Source organism: Argentina anserina, chromosome 3 (genome assembly GCF_933775445.1).
Source record: "Argentina anserina chromosome 3, drPotAnse1.1, whole genome shotgun sequence".
In the NCBI taxonomy this organism is placed as follows: Eukaryota; Viridiplantae; Streptophyta; class Magnoliopsida; order Rosales; family Rosaceae; genus Argentina; species Argentina anserina.
The window spans coordinates 27864358-27883442 of NC_065874.1; the positions used below are offsets into that span (position 1 = coordinate 27864358).

The 19085-nt window shown below is 39.6% G+C and overlaps 1 protein-coding gene and 1 pseudogene across 1 annotated transcript; both read right to left on the reverse strand.

Annotated features, from left to right (window-relative positions):
* Positions 1 to 866: 866 nt before the first annotated feature.
* LOC126789276 (protein GAMETOPHYTE DEFECTIVE 1) lies at positions 867 to 4358 on the reverse strand. Its single transcript, XM_050515403.1, has 6 exons — positions 3803 to 4358; positions 3632 to 3709; positions 3466 to 3546; positions 3035 to 3189; positions 1657 to 2951; positions 867 to 1182 (listed from the first exon to the last, which is right to left on the reverse strand). The coding sequence occupies exons 1-6, from the start codon at positions 4316 to 4318 to the stop codon at positions 1061 to 1063; spliced, it is 2247 nt and encodes a 748-aa protein (XP_050371360.1). The 5' UTR covers positions 4319 to 4358; the 3' UTR covers positions 867 to 1060.
* A 13394-nt stretch (positions 4359 to 17752) lies between these two features.
* Positions 17753 to 19085, reverse strand: LOC126787381 (temperature-sensitive sn-2 acyl-lipid omega-3 desaturase (ferredoxin), chloroplastic-like; annotated as a pseudogene).

Genomic DNA, 19085 nt, shown 5'->3' on the forward strand with positions numbered 1-19085 from the left:
TATATCGGCCGATATATCCGATACTTAGAACACTGTGTAAGCCTACTCAGGTGAAGGTAGCACATACTAATATTTAAGTGACTCAGAACAATCCTAGGGCCAAACGTGCACTAAAAATACAAAGCGTCTTGTCACACAAAATTAGGCAACTATATAACTCGGAAGTCAGAATATATAAACGCCAAGTTCAAGTGAGGTAGCACATGAACAGCTGTAGCCTTCACCTAAAGCATTACAAAGTCTGAGTTTGATCCTTTAACATAAGATCAGGACCCAGATGCCTCAGAAAGTACCCTTCCGCATGATTGTGTATGAACTAACGATCTAATGATCACTTTGAACTACTGAGTGCGTAGTAGGAGCTAGGTGGGGAGTAAATTTTAGGTCTGCAGACCTCTGTAGAAATTTCAACAAAACTCAGTTTGGTCGGGAAAGGTCAATTTAGCCAAGATCAGACTTGGGCAGCGTATATCTAAAAAACAGTCAGATTCTTTGTAAAACCCAGAAAATATGAAACTGTAAAGTTACTGACAGATCCAAAACTATAATGCTCAAACCCTATAGCTACAACACAAGTACAAATTATTGTGTTGGGAAAGATACCAAGGGCCAGTGCACACCCAGAACAATAACAAATTGGTGGATATCAACGAACATTTTGTGAAGAATTGTGGATGGTGTAGGAAGAGGTACAGGATGTAAGAAATGAGTAAAAGCAACAACATAAACCAAGGAAACTAGTTTAAGTATATGGACACCATCTCCAATATTCAATTTCTACACCAACATATTAAGGTATAAGAGCATATCTGACATTTTTCACAATTGATGAATGCTAAATAGAATTGTGTATGACAGTATAAGAGTGAATGCAATCATGGGCAAAATTGCTATAAGGATCAAAAATTGATAGTAGATCCTCTGTGAGGCCCTTGGGGCCAATGAAAAATTACATCCACTACATGTGAATGGATACCGAAATGTCAAGACAGATAAATATGCAGCCAAATTTCCTCACCTACATCGCAAATTAATAATATTAAGACTAATCTTTGCTTACCTACGCCTTCTTATGTCTCCTTTTACTTTTCTGAACCTTCTTAAAAGGTGTAGCATACAGTAATCGCTTGAGAGGAAGAAATCCCACCTGATGAGGTTTCTTCCTTCTAGCCTTGGACTTCCCTGCAGCCAATAAACATGCAAGTCATGGATGATGTAAGTAAACTTTCACGCAGGTAGTAAGCTGCATTGGGAGAAGACATATGAGGTAGACTAATTGGGTTTTCTTTTGGAGCAATTAATGAGAATTCAACAGTGGCTGACATTCAAAGGGACTAAATTAACTCGAAAAAATTTAAACAGAAAAAAAAATTGAACCTCCATATCAGCTAAATATTTGCAACGATTTGAATGTTGTAATTTGATTGTAAACATAGAAACATCAAAACAATCTACACTAGGTTTTATCAAATCTATACTAAGGAACACATTCTTTGAAGGAAAAACAATAAACAACTTGAGGCCAAGGCAACATTTATGCTGTTCCTAAGCCCATGGATTGGACTGCATAACAACAAATCCTATTTCTACAATGAGTATCACAATACAAAAGAAAGGGAACATGAGTTTAAACACACATAAGATAAAAAAGCATACCTAAATCAGACTGAACCAAGGCTGAATAGCTCAATGAACCATCAGCCTTCCCATGTTCTTGCTCATCCCTTATCACCACTGCTGTACCGTGATTTGCAACCGAAAAATCATCATTTACTGTCATCTCATCATTAGAATCAAGAACAGGGACCTGACTTGAAAGTGCAAGTGCAACTGCATCATCTTCAGATTCCCTCAATTCATCCATTTCTGGGATACTATTATCCAATACTGAACCAAGAGGCAAAAATTCTTTTTCTTTACCTGTTAAAATTGCATCCACTAGATCACTTTGTGTATCACCAATGTTAACACTATCAGTCTCTTCATAATGAGGACAAGGAATTTCACTGTCTTGATAATTAGTAGGAACTTCAACTTCAGAATCAGGATTACAAGCAACACTCAACCCGATGTCTACTGCATGAACATTCAATTGGCAATCAGTCATACTCCTTTGTTGCACATTTTGGATTTCTGTAGCAAACCCATCTATTCCATCTGGATTCTTTGTTTCCGCTCCAGTGGTTATTGGAGCTTCAATTTCCATAGCATCTCTAAAAGTTTCGGCAGTCACAGAATTCAGCAATTGCACATCATAAATTTCTGTTTTAATCCCCATTGATTCAGCTGAATTCATAGGTTCTGCTCCAGTGCTTGCACAAATTTCAATGTCCATAACTTCATTAATAGCATTTGCAACATCAGACTTCTGTGATTGTGCATTTAGAATTTCTATAGTAATTGCATCTGTTTCATCTGGACTATTTGCGCCGGCTCTAGTGTCCATCGCAGGATCTTCAATTTCAACAACATTGTTAACAGCTTTGGTATCACAAGCTGCATACCATTTCTGAGAATGTTCACTTTTGAACCTTTGCCGCTTCAACAGGGTATCACATAAAACAAATTGTTCTTGCACTCCATCAGCTGCAATTGATTGTGCACTTAACTGGAGATTAGAAAAAATGTTTTTCTGAGTTGGCAATGCATGTGCCACACCCACACTAGGTCCTGATTTATCATCCTTGACTTGAAATCCAAGTGATGGCATGCTGTCAACAACCGAAGCAAAATTAGTGCTTTTGACTGTTTTGGTTGCTTTAGTGCTGGAATTACTGAAAGCCTTTGCCAAATCATCTAAAAGCAAATCACCTTCACCACTAGAGATGGGATCCCAATTAAAAGAGTCACTAGACCACGGTTTGTCAATTTCTTGACCTGATGGTAGTACTTCAACTCTGATAGCCTCCTTATGATAATGTTTTTTCCTCATAGCATTAGATATAAGAGTCCTGCAAGACATTCATTCAAGAAACTTAGTGGGGAACACATCTCCAGATCAACAGCACTATGACATTTATGCAAGCTGTCGTACCTACAATTTCTTGAGACAGCTGCTTTAGCTCGTTCCACAGAGAGACCAAGCAATGACATTAAGTTTGCAACATCATATGGCCCTCTAAATTCATTTGCAGTTGGGGCAGCACTAGAGATAATAATATTCCTTCCTCGAGTCCAATCTACAAGTAACTGAAAACCAAGGCTGAGATTACACGTGGATAAAAATGATAACTAGTTATCAACAAACTAATACTCAACACCATTTTAATGATTAGTTATCCCTAAAAATTCACACATACATCGGCATCACAGTAGCGAGTGTTGTCTTGGCATACTACAAGACTAAAATCTCACATCTCAGTCTCCTAACTAAAGCGAATACTAAAATCAATTATGCCAATTGCCTATTATCGGTGTGATTCAAGTGTTACCAACCTACATTCTCATAAACTTTGCAAAACTCACCTTAGCATTGGTTATAATTTGCCTTCTAGTTCGAACATCGGCAATAAACCCGGCATACGTGATCTCAAAATACACATTCCGCTGCATATTGAACACATTCAAACACTCATAACCTAACCAAAAACAATACAATGACTACAATGAGCAAAAACAACAGAATCCTAACCTCCATGGCAGCTTTAACAAGGTGCTGCTTCAATCGAAACGGCAAACTCTCCGAAAAATCAATCGCAATTATATCTACCTACACCAAACCAATAACAACTAGTCCTCAAATTTCCAATCGAAACCAAAATGTGAATGTAAAGAAAGCAAAGGGTAAATGTGGAACACACACCTCCAATTTCTCACAGGCCTGTTCGAAAGCCGACTGGTTCATCGGCTTGACGGCGACCAGATCGTAGGTCTTCAAAACGGGGTTGCCGTAGTTGAGGGCCTGGGCCTGGGCAGGGGTTTCGGCGCAGACGGTGAGGCGCGTGTACTGGCGGAAGGGGGTGGCGCGTGGGACGGAGAGGAGGTCGCGGTGGAAGGCGACGGAAGAGGTGAGGTGGGGGGAGAGTTTGAGGAGGGAAGGGAGAGTGAGGAGGGGGATGGAGCAACGGTCGCGATCGGACATGACGCCTTTGATCGTACGGTTGTAGGCGACGCCGGCGTAGCCGAGCTCGAGGGCCTTGGTGACGAGCTTGGCGCGTGTTGAGCGGTCAGGCAGCGGCGGGAGGTCGGTGTAGGGTATGCCCAGGTCGAAGAAGCCCATGGCTCTCTGGAGTACTGAGGAGAGCGGGGGCTCGAAATTTTGGAGTTGATTTCGGAGGGTTTTGGAAAAGGGTTTGTGGAGGTTTAGGACATAAATCATAGATGGGTTTATAGAGTCCCTGTATTGTAATCCCTGCCCTAGTGTGGTCCGCACATTGGGCTTTTTGGTTTCCAAGTATTTTAGGATTTGATGGTCGAAATTGGAATCGTGTTCGATCCCTAATTTGATCGATTCAGGGATAGGTGTTAGTATACTTGATAATTCTTCATATGTGTGTATGGTTTTCATATCTAATGTGGTGCCATTGGTTGCTGACTAGTGTTTGTTGCAATTTGAATCAGGGTTCATGTGATTTTGGCAGCTGAGTTAGCTGCAAATGTCTCATTTTGGGTTTGGATTTTGGAAAACTATATTCATTTTTGGGTCATGTTATTTTGTATTTGTAGCTTTCAAGCTCTGTTACTTTCCTTACTTCAACTTTATGTTTGATGTGTCTAGTCTTGTTTGTGGTTCAATATATTGCAATAAGTACAATTAGGGCCAGTTTGAGACAACTGTGCTTTGAGCAAAATGACTTTTAAGTCTGTTATGAGCAAAATGACTTTTAGATTTGTTATGAGAAAAAACAGTTGAGGTGCTTATTAAAATATTTTTAGAAGTGTTGTGAGAAAGAAAAACTATTTTTTGTGTTTGATTAATTGTAAGTAAAAAGTGCTATGAGTTGATAAAATTACAAAGAAAGTGATCAAAAAGGTTCTTGAGATTACTACCACGATTATAATGAATATTAATTAACTAAATTATATAGATTATGGGTGTTTCAATTATTTTAGTAAAATATTTTGCAATTGTACTAAATACAAAAGTTATCAAAAAAATGTTACAACAACTACAAGGGAATGTCGTAATATCCATTAACTACAAATATCTAAATTTATGTTTAACATTTTTTTAAGAAAATATCTTTAACATTTAAATCTAAGTTAAATATAATATAATTTAATATGTAAATCAAATAATATAATCATTCATAGATATACTATTATTATCTATGTATTAAACACTCTTCTTTGTTCTCTCTTGTGTTTTCGAGAAGCCATGCGAAGCTTTTCCACCGTTCCAAACCCCGACGACACATCGGTTCCAGACCACCAGACCTATCCCAATCTCTCTTCCTCTGTTGATTTCCCCTCTTTGATATCAAATGCAAGGAGAATCCAAGTCAAATTAAGGTAGAGGCAGATCATTTCCTTCAATAAATTTCAACTATTTCTCAAGCTTCCAGGACTCTTTGATCTCTTATTGATATTCTAATTCGTTCTTGTTCAACTCTACCTTCGATTCTCTAAAATCGAAACCCAATTCTAATTTCATCAATCTGCTTTGCCTTCGTCGTGTCACTAAAATAACCCACTATGTGCTTTCAGTTATGCTTCTTGTGCAGAACTTTTGGATTGCTTTGTTTTTTTTTTTTGAATTAATTGGAGACATTGATTGCCATGAAACGACCAGACCCAAAACTAACCTATTTACGCGTTAAAATCCAATTTATATCAAGCGAACCAATATCTAATCTCAAATAATTGTGGTTGCACTCAAACCTTGGTTTGGCTGCCTACGTACTTTTTACAAGGGATCAAGCCATTCGTAGTTCAACAATTCACCAAGCCAAAATACTCCAACGTACTGAAACCACGAAACCCACACATTTACCACAAACCTACCACATTCACCATAACAACGTAAACCTCATAACCATTCTGATTCGTATCACAAACACATCACAACCGACACACATAGTTAATATCATAACCATCATTAATCAAGTACACAACACCATATCCATTATCAATCAATATAAATACATAGCAGCCGACTTTAAATTAACACAATGCTTACGACAATAATATTTTATTCCTACCAACGATAATCTAGATCAACAACCTCATACGTGTTAACGTTGTGATTACCGGATGGGTGGCTAATCACGCGGTTAGCTATTAGTGAATGTTAGCTTGACACAAGAAGTATAGTGGTTCACCTCCCTCTCTTGGGGTAGGCTACATCCACTTAAATCCACTAGTATGGGCAAATAGTCTTAAGTTATACAAAATAGTGATTCCCCCTCTAAGTGGGATGAGTGGTCCCTTTTATAGGTGAGAGAACCCCTCTCATTTACATATTCTTCAATGTGGGACAAGTGCCCCTCTAGGCTTACTATGGAGCCATATTGATGAGGCCGGAAAGGTGACTTCCCGGTGGTGTCTTGGTGAGTTCCGACTATCATTGGAAAGCTTGTATGATGAGGTACACTATGAATATCATGGTTGAGCCACATAGTGACTTGTAGATCCGCCTAGAGAGTCATGCTTATGCTCGGTGGAATGCCATACTAGCTTTATGCTAGTAGGAGTGCCAACATGTCCCCCGCAGTCCCTAAGTAAGAGGAACTTCTTCCTTGGGGAGTTTATCAATCAATCAAGTCAACATGCTTGGGGAGTTTTGTCTCGAACAATGTTTTTTTTTCGTTTGGCAGATGAAGGCACTGATTATCTTACTGATGATTCCTTTATCTTAGCATTTGGCCAAGAAGCTAGACTTTGATGTATTTGTAGGCTTGTAGCTAAAATGGGTTGCGAGTTTGTTCATGATCAAGGGATCAAACTCAGAGTTATGTCTATCTCCTGTGACACCATGGCTGCTCCATCTAACAAATGTTGAGGATATTTGTGTCATTAGTGTTGAATCCTAGCTTTTAGGGATTCAGTGATCATATCCTAGTCGATTTAGTATTCCTGTTAGAATAATGTCATAGTCTCTAGGGATTAAGATTACTTTTGAATTCTTCAATTTAGTTAGCATGTTGGTTGCCTGTAACCAAACGTGAGCAAGTTTTCTAGCTTTTATGTTATGTTTCAAGGCTTTATATAGCCAGTCTTTCATTGAATAAACTTGGTGTGTTGAGTACCATTTTATTGTGTTAAAACTTTTAGCTCCAATAAACTGGTATCAGATCCCTACTAAAGGGCCTGATCAAGTGTGAGTGCAGAACAAAAGAGTGAAACACGAGAGAGAGTTGATGGCTGAGAGTAGTGATGTGCAATTGAAATTGCTAGCGGAAGGCAGTTCAACTCCTGTGTCCATACCTATCTTTGATGGGTACTATGACCATTGGTCTATGTTGATGGAGAACTTCCTACGTCAAAGGAAGCTATGGAGGCTTGTGGATGAAGGCATCCTTACCGCAGCACAAGTGAATCAACAAGCTGCAACCTTCTCTACAATTGTGGCTGAAGGAAGACAACAGACTGAGGCACAGAGAAAGAGATAGGAAGATCTGCGTCAAAGAGTAGAGCTGCTGAAGGAGGATGATCTCAAAGTCAAGACCTTCCTCTTCCAAGCCATCCATATGACTATCATGAAAACCATCCTTGATAAGTCGAGTTCCAAGAGCATTTGGGACTCCATGAAGCAGAAATATCAAGGCACAAACTGAGTGAAACGTGCATACAGACAAGCCTTGAAGAGAGACTTTGAAGTGCTTCAAATGAGAGAAGGAGAAAATGTGGACAAGTATATTGTTCGTACACTTACCTTGGTGAACAAGTTGAAGATGAATGCAGGAGAAAACATGCCACAAGTTGACATTGTTGAAAATATTATGAGATCATTAACTCCCAGATTCGACTATGTAGCTTGCTCTATAAAAGAATCAAATGATCTAGACTCGATGACTTTGGATGAGCTGAAAAGTAGTCTTTTGGTGCATGAACAAAGATTGAATCGTAGCAGTGTTTTTTTAAGGGAAGAGCAAGCTTTAAAGATCACCAATGGAGAGGGAAGCAGTAGAGGAAGAGGGAACAGAGGCAGAGGTCGAGGAGGACAAATGGGGAGAGGAAGAGGCAGACAAACTTTGAATCGAGCAACTATTGAGTGTTTCAAGTGTCATAAACTTGGACATTATCAATATGAATGTCTTGCATGAAATAAATAAGCCAACTATGCGGAGTTAGATGAAGAAGAAGAGATGATCTTAATGGCTTTTGTGGAAGATTCAAAGAGGAGTGATGCATGGTTTTTGGATTCGGGATGTTCAAATCACATGTGCGGTGGCAAAGGTTTGTTCACAAGTTTAAATACAAATTTTAAACATTTTGTTAAACTTGGGAATAACTCAAAGATATGTGTCACCGGCAAAGGCAACATTAAGCTCACCTGTAATGGCTTGAGGTATGTAATTGAGGATGTGTACTATGCTCCTGATTTACATAATAACTTATTAAGCATAGGTCAATTGCAAGAGAAGGGGCTTGCTGTGTTATTTCAAGAAGGAACATGCAACATTTATCATCCACAAAGAGGCCTTATTGCAAAATCTACAATGAGTGTGAATAGAATGTTCATTCTCGTGTCAGACAGTTCGACTTCCTCCAACCAACATCATGAACAATGCCTGCAAACTGCCTCCTCTGACCTAACCTACCTTTGGCACCAAAGATATGGACACTTGAGCTACAAGGGTTTGAGAACTCTTCAGTACAAGAAAATGGTGAAAGGATTGCCACAATTTGGAGCTTCGAAGAAAGTGTGTGGAGACTGTTTAATTGGGAAGCAAGCAAAAGGAGTTGTACCAAAGAAGAGTCTATGGAGAGCCAAGAAAGTACTTGAGTTGATTCATGCCGACATCTGTGGCCCAATTTCTCCAACTTCTAGCAGCGGCAAGAGGTATGTACTATGTTTTATTGATGATTTCAGTCGTACAACATGGGCATATCTTTTGTGTGAGAAGTTTGAAGCTTTGAGTCACTTCAAAGATTTCAAGAAAATTGTAGAGAAAGGATCAGGAGAGTTCATCAAGTGCCTAAAAACCGACAGAGGTGGAGAATTCACTTCACATGCCTTTAACATTTTTTGTAGAGAGCAAGGCATCAGGAGACAGCTCACCAATGCTTACACACCACACCAAAATGGTGTGGCCGAGAGTAAGAACAAAACGATGATGAATCTAGTTCGGTCAATGTTGTATGCAAAGCACATGCCAAGGAGTTTTTGGCCGGAAGCAGTCATGTGGACATTATATGTGCTTAACCGTTCTCCTACATTAGCTGTGAAAGACATTACATCTCAGGAAGCTTGGAGTGGTGTAAAACCCTCAGTGGATCATTTCTGAGTATGGGGCTGCCTAGCACATGTGCACATTCCAGAAGAGAAGAGAGGTAAGCTTGATAATAGAAGCTTTATATGCATACATTTGGGTGTGAGTGAAGAGTCAAAAGGGTATAGACTTTATGATCCTAAAGCAGAGAAAATTGTTTATAGCAAGGATGTTGTGTTTGAAGAAAGTAGAGAATGGGATTGGGGAAAAAATTATGAGCGTCAAATAAATGTAGAGTTGGCACGGGGAGATAACACAGTTGAGGTTGAGTTTGAAGGAGAGAATGAATGTAAAGGAAATAGAGAAGACAGTGAGGGTGATGAAGGTGAGGGAGAGGAAAACAATGAAAGTGAAGAAGCTACAAACCCTAACCTTTTTTCAAACCCAAATACTGATGTCACAAACTCTAATCCATCTGACCCAAACCCTACTTGTGAAGCTTCAAACACAAGAAACACTACTACAAATCCTAATCCTACCCATAAAACACCAAACACTCGTTCCTTTGGAGAAGTTGTTTCAAACACAATAAGAGAAAGGAGAATGCCAGCATGGAAAGAGGATTATGTGTGTGGTGATGAATTGAGTGAAGAAGAGGCTTTGATGATGGAGGATATGTACTGGCAAGATGGAGATCATGTGTACTTTGATGATGCTGTAAAAGAGGAGAAGTGGAGGAAAGCTATAGATGCTGAAATTGAAGCTATCGAACGGAACAAAACCTCGCCCCTAGTCGAGCTTCCTTCAGGTGCAATAAAATTGGTGTCAAGTGGATTTTCAAGACAAAGCATGATGAAAAGGGTGACTTGATCAAGCATAAGGCTCAGCTGGTTGCAAAAGGCTATGCACAAAGACATGGCATCGACTATTCAGAGGTCTTTGCTCCAGTTACACGTCTTGACACAGTGAGAACAATAATCTCTCTTGCAGCTCAACGAAAGTGGAAGCTATTTCAGCTGGATGTAAAGTTTGCCTTCCTTCATGGAAATCTGACAGAGAAAGTTTTTGTCGAGCAACCTCAAGGCTATATGAAGAAGAACAAAGAGCATATGGTGTACGAGCTACACAAGGCTTTGTATGGATTAAAACAAGCACCTCGTGCTTGGTTTAGTCGAATTGAGAGTTACTTTGTTGACAAGGGTTTCCAGCGTTGTGAGAGTGAGCAAGCGTTGTTCACAAGGAAGGGCAAAGGAGGACAAATCATCATTGTAAGTCTATATGTAGATGATTTAAATTTTACTGGTGATGATGATGGTTTGTGACTCGATTTTAAGTGTACCATGATGAAAGAATTTGACATGACCGACATGGGGAGTTTGAGGTACTTTCTTGGACTTGAAGTTTCACAAGCCGCAAGGTATATTCATTTGTTAGAAGAAGTATGCAGTTGAAGTGTTAAAGAAGTTTGGCATGTTTGAGAGCAAGGCAGTAGCAACTCCAATTGTACCAGGAACGAAAGTTTCAAAGGATGAAGAAGGCATAGCAATTGATGAGACTTTCTACGAACAGGTGATTGGTAGCATGATGTATCTAACCTCAACTCGTCCAAACTTGATGTTTGTAATAAGCTTACTCAGCCGGTACATGTCTAAACCCACAGAGTTGCATCTACAAGTTGCAAAGAGAGCATTGAGATATTTAAAGGGGACTGTTAACTATGACATCTATTACAAGAATAATGGTGAAGATGGTGAACTCCTAGGTTACACAAATAGTGACTATGCTGGCGACAATGATGATAGGAGAAGCACCAGTGGATATGCATTCATGTTAAGCTCTACCACTGAAGTTGAATTTGTAGCTGCAGCAACTTGTGCATGTTAGGCTATATGGTTGAAGAGGACATTGAAAGAACTTGGAAATAAAGACAAGCCTTGCACCAGTATCATGTGTGATAACAGCTCAACAATCAAGTTGTCTAAGAACCTTGTCCTTCATGGAAGAAGCAAACACAGATGTGAGGTACCACTTTCTTCGAGATGTCACAAAGCAAGGAGAAATCTCGCTAACTTACTGTGGAACTACTGAACGATGCCACTAAAGACTGAAGCCTTCACTTATCTTCGAAGTAGGCTTGGAATGTGTGAGATCGAAGAGGTAAACTAAATAAGTGACACGATTTAGTTTAAGGGAGAGTATGTTGAGGATATTTGTGTCATTAGTGTTGAAACCTAGCTTTTAGGGATTCAATGATCATATCCTGTTAGAATAATGTCCTAGTCTCTAGGGATTAAGATTGCTTTTGAATTCTTCAATTTAATTAGCACGTTAGTTGCCTGTAACCAAACGTGAGTAAGTTTTCTAGCTTTTCTGTTATGTTTCAAGGCTTTATATAGCCAGTCTTTCATTGAATAAACTTGGTGTGTTGAGTACCATTTTATTGTGTTAAAACTTTTAGCTTCAAGTCTTTGATTCCAATAACAAAACCATCCATCAGCCTCCAATCTCCTTCCATTGGAACTTGAATGATTAGAAACCAAATGAAATGACATCTACCCATACATTGGAATCGAATTTAAACCGAATAGAAATGACCCGGCAACAGAAACAAAGTAATTGGAGCATGATTGAGGTGAGAAATATCTTTATCTCTTCGCGTGATTAAAGATGTTCTACTTGGCATTCGGTCTTGACCGGCGACTTCTTCGGCGTAAGACAGTCAATTCTAGGTTCTTCGACTTCCATTTAATTCCTAGGTGGTTATAGCTTCATCTATGGATTCTCTCTCCTCTGGCTTTAGTATCTGGAAAGATAGAGTTTGACCAAGAAACTAAAAAGAACAACCAGTGAAAAATCAAAATTTTCACCATACCTACTATTCTGCTAAAGACAAATCAGACGACGTCTATAAAAATTAGTTGGGCTCCTGGAGCGAAGAATGTGCCTTCCAAATTCTGCCAAACGTTGGATTTGTCTTATTTTCTTCCGTAAACTAGTCCAATCCCAAGGTATCAACAAACATGCCATAAGTATCATTTGGTAGATGTTGTTTTTTAGCTATAGGTGTCACCCTAAGTTATACTGTTATTTGTGGTCATGTTTATGTTCTGTATATACAAGGGTCATGACTCATGACATTTACTAGGCACATCCATAGGCGATTTCCAAAAAAAAATTGTATAACAATGCAGTATAGTTGAAGAGAAATTAACCCCTCTCCGCAAAAATTCAAATTCTACACCTATTTTGACTGAATGAGCAGCCTGTTGCTATATGCAGTTTCTCTTCTAGCTTCTCAGCCATGGATTCTCCTCTACCACACAAAAACACAAGCAATCTGACTATCTGATGCTGGAAACTTGAGACTCTTCATGTGGTCGTCTACTTGACTAAATAATTTATAGCTTCACTCTGAACTAAGCTTGGGGTCGGTTTGGTAGTACACAACATCCCCAGAGTCACTGACGTAATGGTCTTTTTTTCAAGCTTGTTATAAAATCTCCGAGTAGGTGAAATGGTAATGGTAGAGGTCCTGATTTCTTTGGCTCTCTATAATATTTCCCAAACACTGGCTTGGCTGCTTCTGTTGCTTCAACTAAATGGTAGTGAAGGATTTGAGGAAAAAGATGATGGATCACATGGTTCCAATATCGTGATGAATGTTATTGATCAAGCCGTAGTCACGATCAAGTGTTGTGAGTGATAGGGTCAATCCCTCCTTAATGGAGGTGTGAAAACTATGTGATGTTTACATTAGTAAATCAAGCACACCTATTGCTTTGGTGACCCATTAATTGATGGAGTTGATTTTGTTGAAACTTGGAGCAACCTTTGTTGAAGGTAAGAAACAAATCTACAACCTTATGGTGGTAGATGGTTGATTTGTTTGACAAAGAAAGAAGAATGCATTGATGAACATGCCAACATTGAGCATGAATCAAGGAAGAAAATTGACTTTGCTTCCATGCATGTTACATGCAAATGCATGAATTGCACAAAGATGTTTGCCTATATGAAGACATGAGAAGTGGTGCAATAAACATAGAAGAACAATAAGGGAGAGATCATCTTGTGTGTGATCAAGAGTGAGAGATAGAGAGAAAACTCCAAGTAGAGAGTTTTGTGTGTGTAGCAAAATAAAGTGTGTGAGAGTGTATCCCTTCAAGTGTGAGTCTTGAAGTAGTGTTTCTCTCGGTGTATCATTTCTTCGTATAGTGGAGGTTTTTTATTGTTGCTACCCGTGGACGTAGGCACTTTGCCAAACCACGTTAAATCCCGGTATTCTCTATCATTTTTATTTTTCGATTGTGGTTGTGAGTTATTTCGATTTCCATTCTACAGTTCATTCTTCCGCATTCCCCAACAATGGTATCAGAGCTCCTGGTTCTGACTGGGAGCTGCTAGAATGGAAGGATCACGGAGTACCATGATTAGACTCAATCACTCCAACTGGATTACCTGGATGCCGAGAATGGAGGATATTCTCTATTGCAAAGATTTTCATGAGCCGATCGAGGGAGACGATGCCAAGCCAAGTGAGATTTCACCAGCAATTTGGACGAAGATGAACCGCAAAGCCATCGGTCATATTCGTGAATGGGTGGATGATAGTGTGTTTCACCATGTTGCCAATGAAACCAGTGCGCATGAGCTTTGATTGAAGCTGGAGTCCTTATTTGAAAAAAAAACTACTGCCAAGAAAGCTTTTCTCATTAAAGAGCTCGTCAACATGAAGTATTGAGGAAGCGTTCGAGTGACCGAGCACCTCAACAATTTTCAGAGTATAATCAATCAATTAGCCACAATGAGCATGAAGATTGATGATGAGTTACAAGCGTTGCTGCTGCTCGGTTCGTTACCAGATAGCTGGCAGATATTTGTTGTCACTATAAGTAACTCTGCTCCTAATGGTGTATTATCTATGGAAAATATTAAAGATAATATGTTGAACGAAGATACAAGAAGGAGTTCTTCATCAAGTTCAGAAAATGGTCAATTCTTCGTTGCAGAGAGGAGAGGAAGGAGCAAGAGCAAAGGACTTAGAGGTCACGGAAAGAGTATGAGCAAATCCAGAACAAGGTTCAATGGAAAGTGTTATCATTGTGGTCTTCCAGGCCACATGAAGAAAAATTGTAACAAATTGAAGCGGAAATTCAAAAAAGCGAGAGAAGACGCTACTCATCAACAAAAGGAGGACACAAATAATGTTGTTGTTGCGGTGTCTCATGATAAGTGTGAGTTCCTGTCACTTGGAGGTGAATGTCTACTAGTAGATAATCCTGGAGTTCAATGAATCGTTGATTTCGGAGCCTTGTTTCATGTAACCTCTCACGTAGAGTTCTTCACTACGTATAAAACATGTGACTTTGGTAAAGTGAAGATGGGCAATGACAACTACTCCAATATTACTGGGATTGGAGATATTTGTTTGCAGACAAATGTGGGCTGTCAGTTATTGTTGAAAGGTGTGAGACATATTTCTGGTCTACGTCTCAATCTTATGTCAACTGGTGTACTTGATCGACAAGGCTTTCATCATCATGGTGGTGATGGAAAGTGGAAGCTTACCAAGGGATCTCTTGTAGTTGCCAGAGGAAAAATGTGTTGCATACTCTACAAGACCTATGGAAAGATATGTAAGAATGAGCTGAATGCAGTCGAGGAATCTTCTCCAAGTTTGTGGCATACACGTCTTGGCCACATGAGTGAGAAAGGAATGCAGTTTTTGGCAAAGAAGTCGCTAATTTTGTTACCAAAGGTAACTCACTAGACTCTTGTGATTATTGTTTATATGGCAAGCATAAGAAAATTAGTTTTTCAAAGACTTTCACTAGGAAAGAAAATATTATAGATCTTGTACATTCAGATGCGTGTGGCCTGATGGAAGAAAAATCATTAGGTATGCATAAGTATTTTGTTACTTATATCGATGATGCTTCATGAAAGGTTTGGGTTTATTTGTTGAAATCCAAAGACAAGGTGTTCCAGACATTTACAATTTTCCACACTATGGTGGAAAGGGAGACTGGAAGAAAATTGAAGTGTCTTCGTAGTGATAATGGCAGAGAGTACATAGCGTACGAATTTAGAGATTATTGTGCAAAGCATGGCATCAGACATGAGAAGAAAGTTCTTGCACCCCTCAACATAATGGCATAGCAGAGCGGATGAATCGTACCATTATGGAGAAAGTCAGATGCATGTTGAAGATGGCAAAATTATCAAAAGAATTTTGGGGAGAAGCTGTGAAGACTGCGTGCTACCTAATCAACAGAGCACCGTATGTACCTTTGGAATTTAAGACTCCAAATGAAGTCTGGACCGGGAAAGATGCATCCTACTCACATTTAAGAGTATTTGGATGTAAAGCATTCACACTTGTATCCAAGGAGCATAGGAAAACGCTAGATGACAAGGCGACACCATGCATATTTGTCGGCTATGGTGAAGAAGAGTTTGGCTACCGGTTGTGGAATCCAAAGACGAAGACATTCATAAGAAGCAAAGATGTGGTGTTCCATGAAGACCAATCTATTGCAGATTTCGACAAAGAGGTACTACCAAATTCAACAAGTGATAGTCGCATTTATGATTCACCATTGCAGTAGGAATACAACGTTGGGCTGCAAGGTGATAGAGTTGAAAATGTACCTGACACAGGAGATGCTGAAGTCGAAGATGAAGGGGAGCTTGATCAGGGGGAGCAGCATGTGAATAATCAAGTAGTTGTTCGTAAAAGCACCAGGAGGCAGATTCCATCCACCAAGTATCCATCATCTCAATATATTTTGGTGACTAATGATGGAGATGATCCTTATGCAAATTACATCATTTTGACCAGTGACGGAGAACCTGAAAGTTACAGGAAAGCAAATATTCATCAAGACCACGAAAAATTGAGACTAGTCGTGGAGTCTGAGATGGAGTCTTTACTAAAGAACGACACCTATGAGTTGGTGAAGCTTCCTAAAGGCCGAAAAGCACTCAAGAATAAGTGGGTGTTCAAGTTAAAGCAAGATGAGAATGAGAAACTGATAAAATTCAAGGCTCGCTTAGTTGTCAAAGGATTCAGCCAGAAAGAAGGAATTGATTTTGATGAGATTTTCTCACATGTTGTCAAGATGACTTCGATTAGTGTCATTTTGGGCATGGCTGCGAGCATGAATCTAGAGGTGGAGCAGATGGACGTGAAGACTGCATTTCTTCATGGTGATTTAGATGAAGAAATATATATGGAGCAACCAGAAGGCTTCGAAGTCAATGGAAATGAGCATATGGTTTGCAAGTTGAAGAAAAGCATGTACGGATTGAAGCAAGTACCAAGACAATGGTATAAGAAGTTTGACTCTTTCATGGTGAGTCATGGGTGCAAAAGAATATCAACAAATCCGTGTGTTTATATTCAACAACCCGCTGGAGGTAATTTTATCATCTTACTACTTTATGTAGATGATATGTTAATTATTGGCAAAGATACTGCTATGATTCAACAGTTAAATACAGATTTATCAAAGTCCTTTGATATGAACGATTTGAGACCAGCCAAGCAGATTTTAGGCATGGAGATTGCTCGTGATCGTGGAAACAAGAAATTGTGGTTATCACAAGAAAAGTATATTGAGAAGGTACTAGAGCGTTTCCACATGGAGAAAGCAAAACCAGTTGCTACTCCACTTGCTAGTCACATGAAGCTCAGCTCAAAACAGAGTCCTACAAATCAGAAGGAAGAGGAAGAAATGACAACAGTGCCATATGCCTCAGCAGTAGGGAGCTTGATATACGCGATGGTTTGTACTAAACCAGACATAACACATGCAGTTGGTGTTGTTAGCAGATTCTTATCTAATCCAGGCAAGGAGCACTGGAATGCTGTCAAGTGGATTCTAAGATACTTGCGAGGAACTTCAAAGATGAGTCTATGCTTTGGAAGTGGCAAGTCTGAACTAGTTGGCTACACAGATGCAGATATGGCCGGGGATATTGACACGAGAAAGTCCACATCCGGATACATGATCACGTTTTCAGGGGGAGCTGTCTCGTGGCAATCAAAGCTACAAAAATGTGTTGCTTTGTCAACTACAGAAGCAGAGTATATTGCAGCTATGGAAGCATGCAAATATATTTTGTGGTTGAAAAGATTCCTACAGGAATTGGATCATACACAACAAGAGTTTGTCTTGCATTTTGACAGTCAAAGCGCGATTCACTTGAGCAAAAATTCGAGTTTTCACTCGAGGTAAAAGCACATTGATGTGAGGTATTACTGGATACGTGATGTGCTGGAAGCTAAGGAAATGCTGCTGAAGAAAATTCATACAGACAAGAACAATTCGGATATGATAACGAAGTCTCTACCGAAGGAGAAGTTCGAGTTCTGCAGAAGCCCGTCTGGAATGGCGCATCCCTCCATCTAAGTCGGGAGGGGGAGATTGATAGGGTCAATCCCTCCTTAATGGAGGTGTGAAAACTATGTGATGTTCACATTAGTAAATCAAGCACACCTCTTTGGTGACCCATTAATTGATGAAGTTGATTTTGTTGAAACTTAGAGCAACCTTTGTTGAAGGTAAGAAACAAATCTACAACCTTATGGTGGTAGGTGGTTGATTTGTTTGACAAAGAAAGAATAATGCATTGATGAACATGCCAACATTAAGCATGAATCAAGAAAGAATATTGACTTTGCTTCCATGCATGTTACATGCAAATACATGAATTGCACAAAGATGTTTGCCTATATAAAGGCATGAGAAGTGGTGCAATAAACATAGAAGAACAATAAGGGAGAGATCATCTTGTGTGTGATCAAGAGTGAGAGATAGAGAGAAAACTCTAAATAGAGAGTTTTGTGTGTGTAGCAAAATAAAGTGTGTGAGATTGTATCCCTTCAAGTGTGAGTCTTGAAGTAGTGTTTCTCTCGGTGTAACATTTCTTCGTATAGTGGAGGTTCTTTATTGTTGCTACCCGTGGACGTAGGCACTTTGCCGAACCACGTTAAATCCCGGTATTCTCTATCATTTTTATTTTCCGATTGTGGTTGTGAATTATTTCGATTTCCATTCTACAATTCATTCTTCTACATTCCCCAACAGTGAGTCCTCCTCTGAGGTAACTCCATTCCTTTCCGCGATACCTCGGTAGCGTGTCTTTGTGACCATGATGGTGCAAGTAAGTCACTAAATCCAACCACATCACGAACACCCTGTACGGAATGCCATAGAGCTGCATATGAATAGGATCGATCACAACTGATTACCCCATAAGCAAATCAGCCATTGCTGTCCAACATACAGTGGAAGTGATCAGATCTTTCTTCTCACTGGGGATAAAAAGGTCGATGCTTCGCTCAAAATGAGAACCAGTCTTTCCTGGACTTCTATTCCAAAGGTAGAAAGGGTACGCTAGCAAGGGAAACGGCAAAGTGAACCGCAACATTTTGTGTTGTTTTATCCAAAGTTTTGTAAATTCTCTCGGACAACGGGTGCCATGATTCATCATTCTCAACATGTCCATGATTTTGATGATGAGTCCTGTGGCTAATTCTCCATCCATGATAGGGTACAAGAATTGAAGAATGCAGTAGGTGTCCAACCACACTATTTGCTTCGGATTGTTCGAAAAGCTTCCATGTTCACAATCATGACCAAGAACAAAGAGAGCCCAAAACATAGTCCCCTGAGCTTGGTCTGGAGTCCGTAGTCTGGACTTGTGTGTTCAAATGAGACCATAAGACCTGTTCCAAGGACTGGTCAACCTAGTCATTTGCCTCAT

Excerpts from the sequence above, each read along its gene's own strand:
- LOC126789276 (XM_050515403.1), bottom strand. The coding sequence starts at position 4,318 with ATGATTTATGTCCTAAACCTCCACAAACCCTTTTCCAAAACCCTCCGA. Across the intron at positions 3,710-3,802 it reads AGGCCTGTGAGAAATTGGAG|GTAGATATAATTGCGATTGA; the intron begins GTGTGTGTTCCA and ends GGTTTGGTGTAG. Across the intron at positions 1,183-1,656 it reads CTTGGTTCAGTCTGATTTAG|GGAAGTCCAAGGCTAGAAGG; the intron begins GTATGCTTTTTT and ends TATTGGCTGCAG.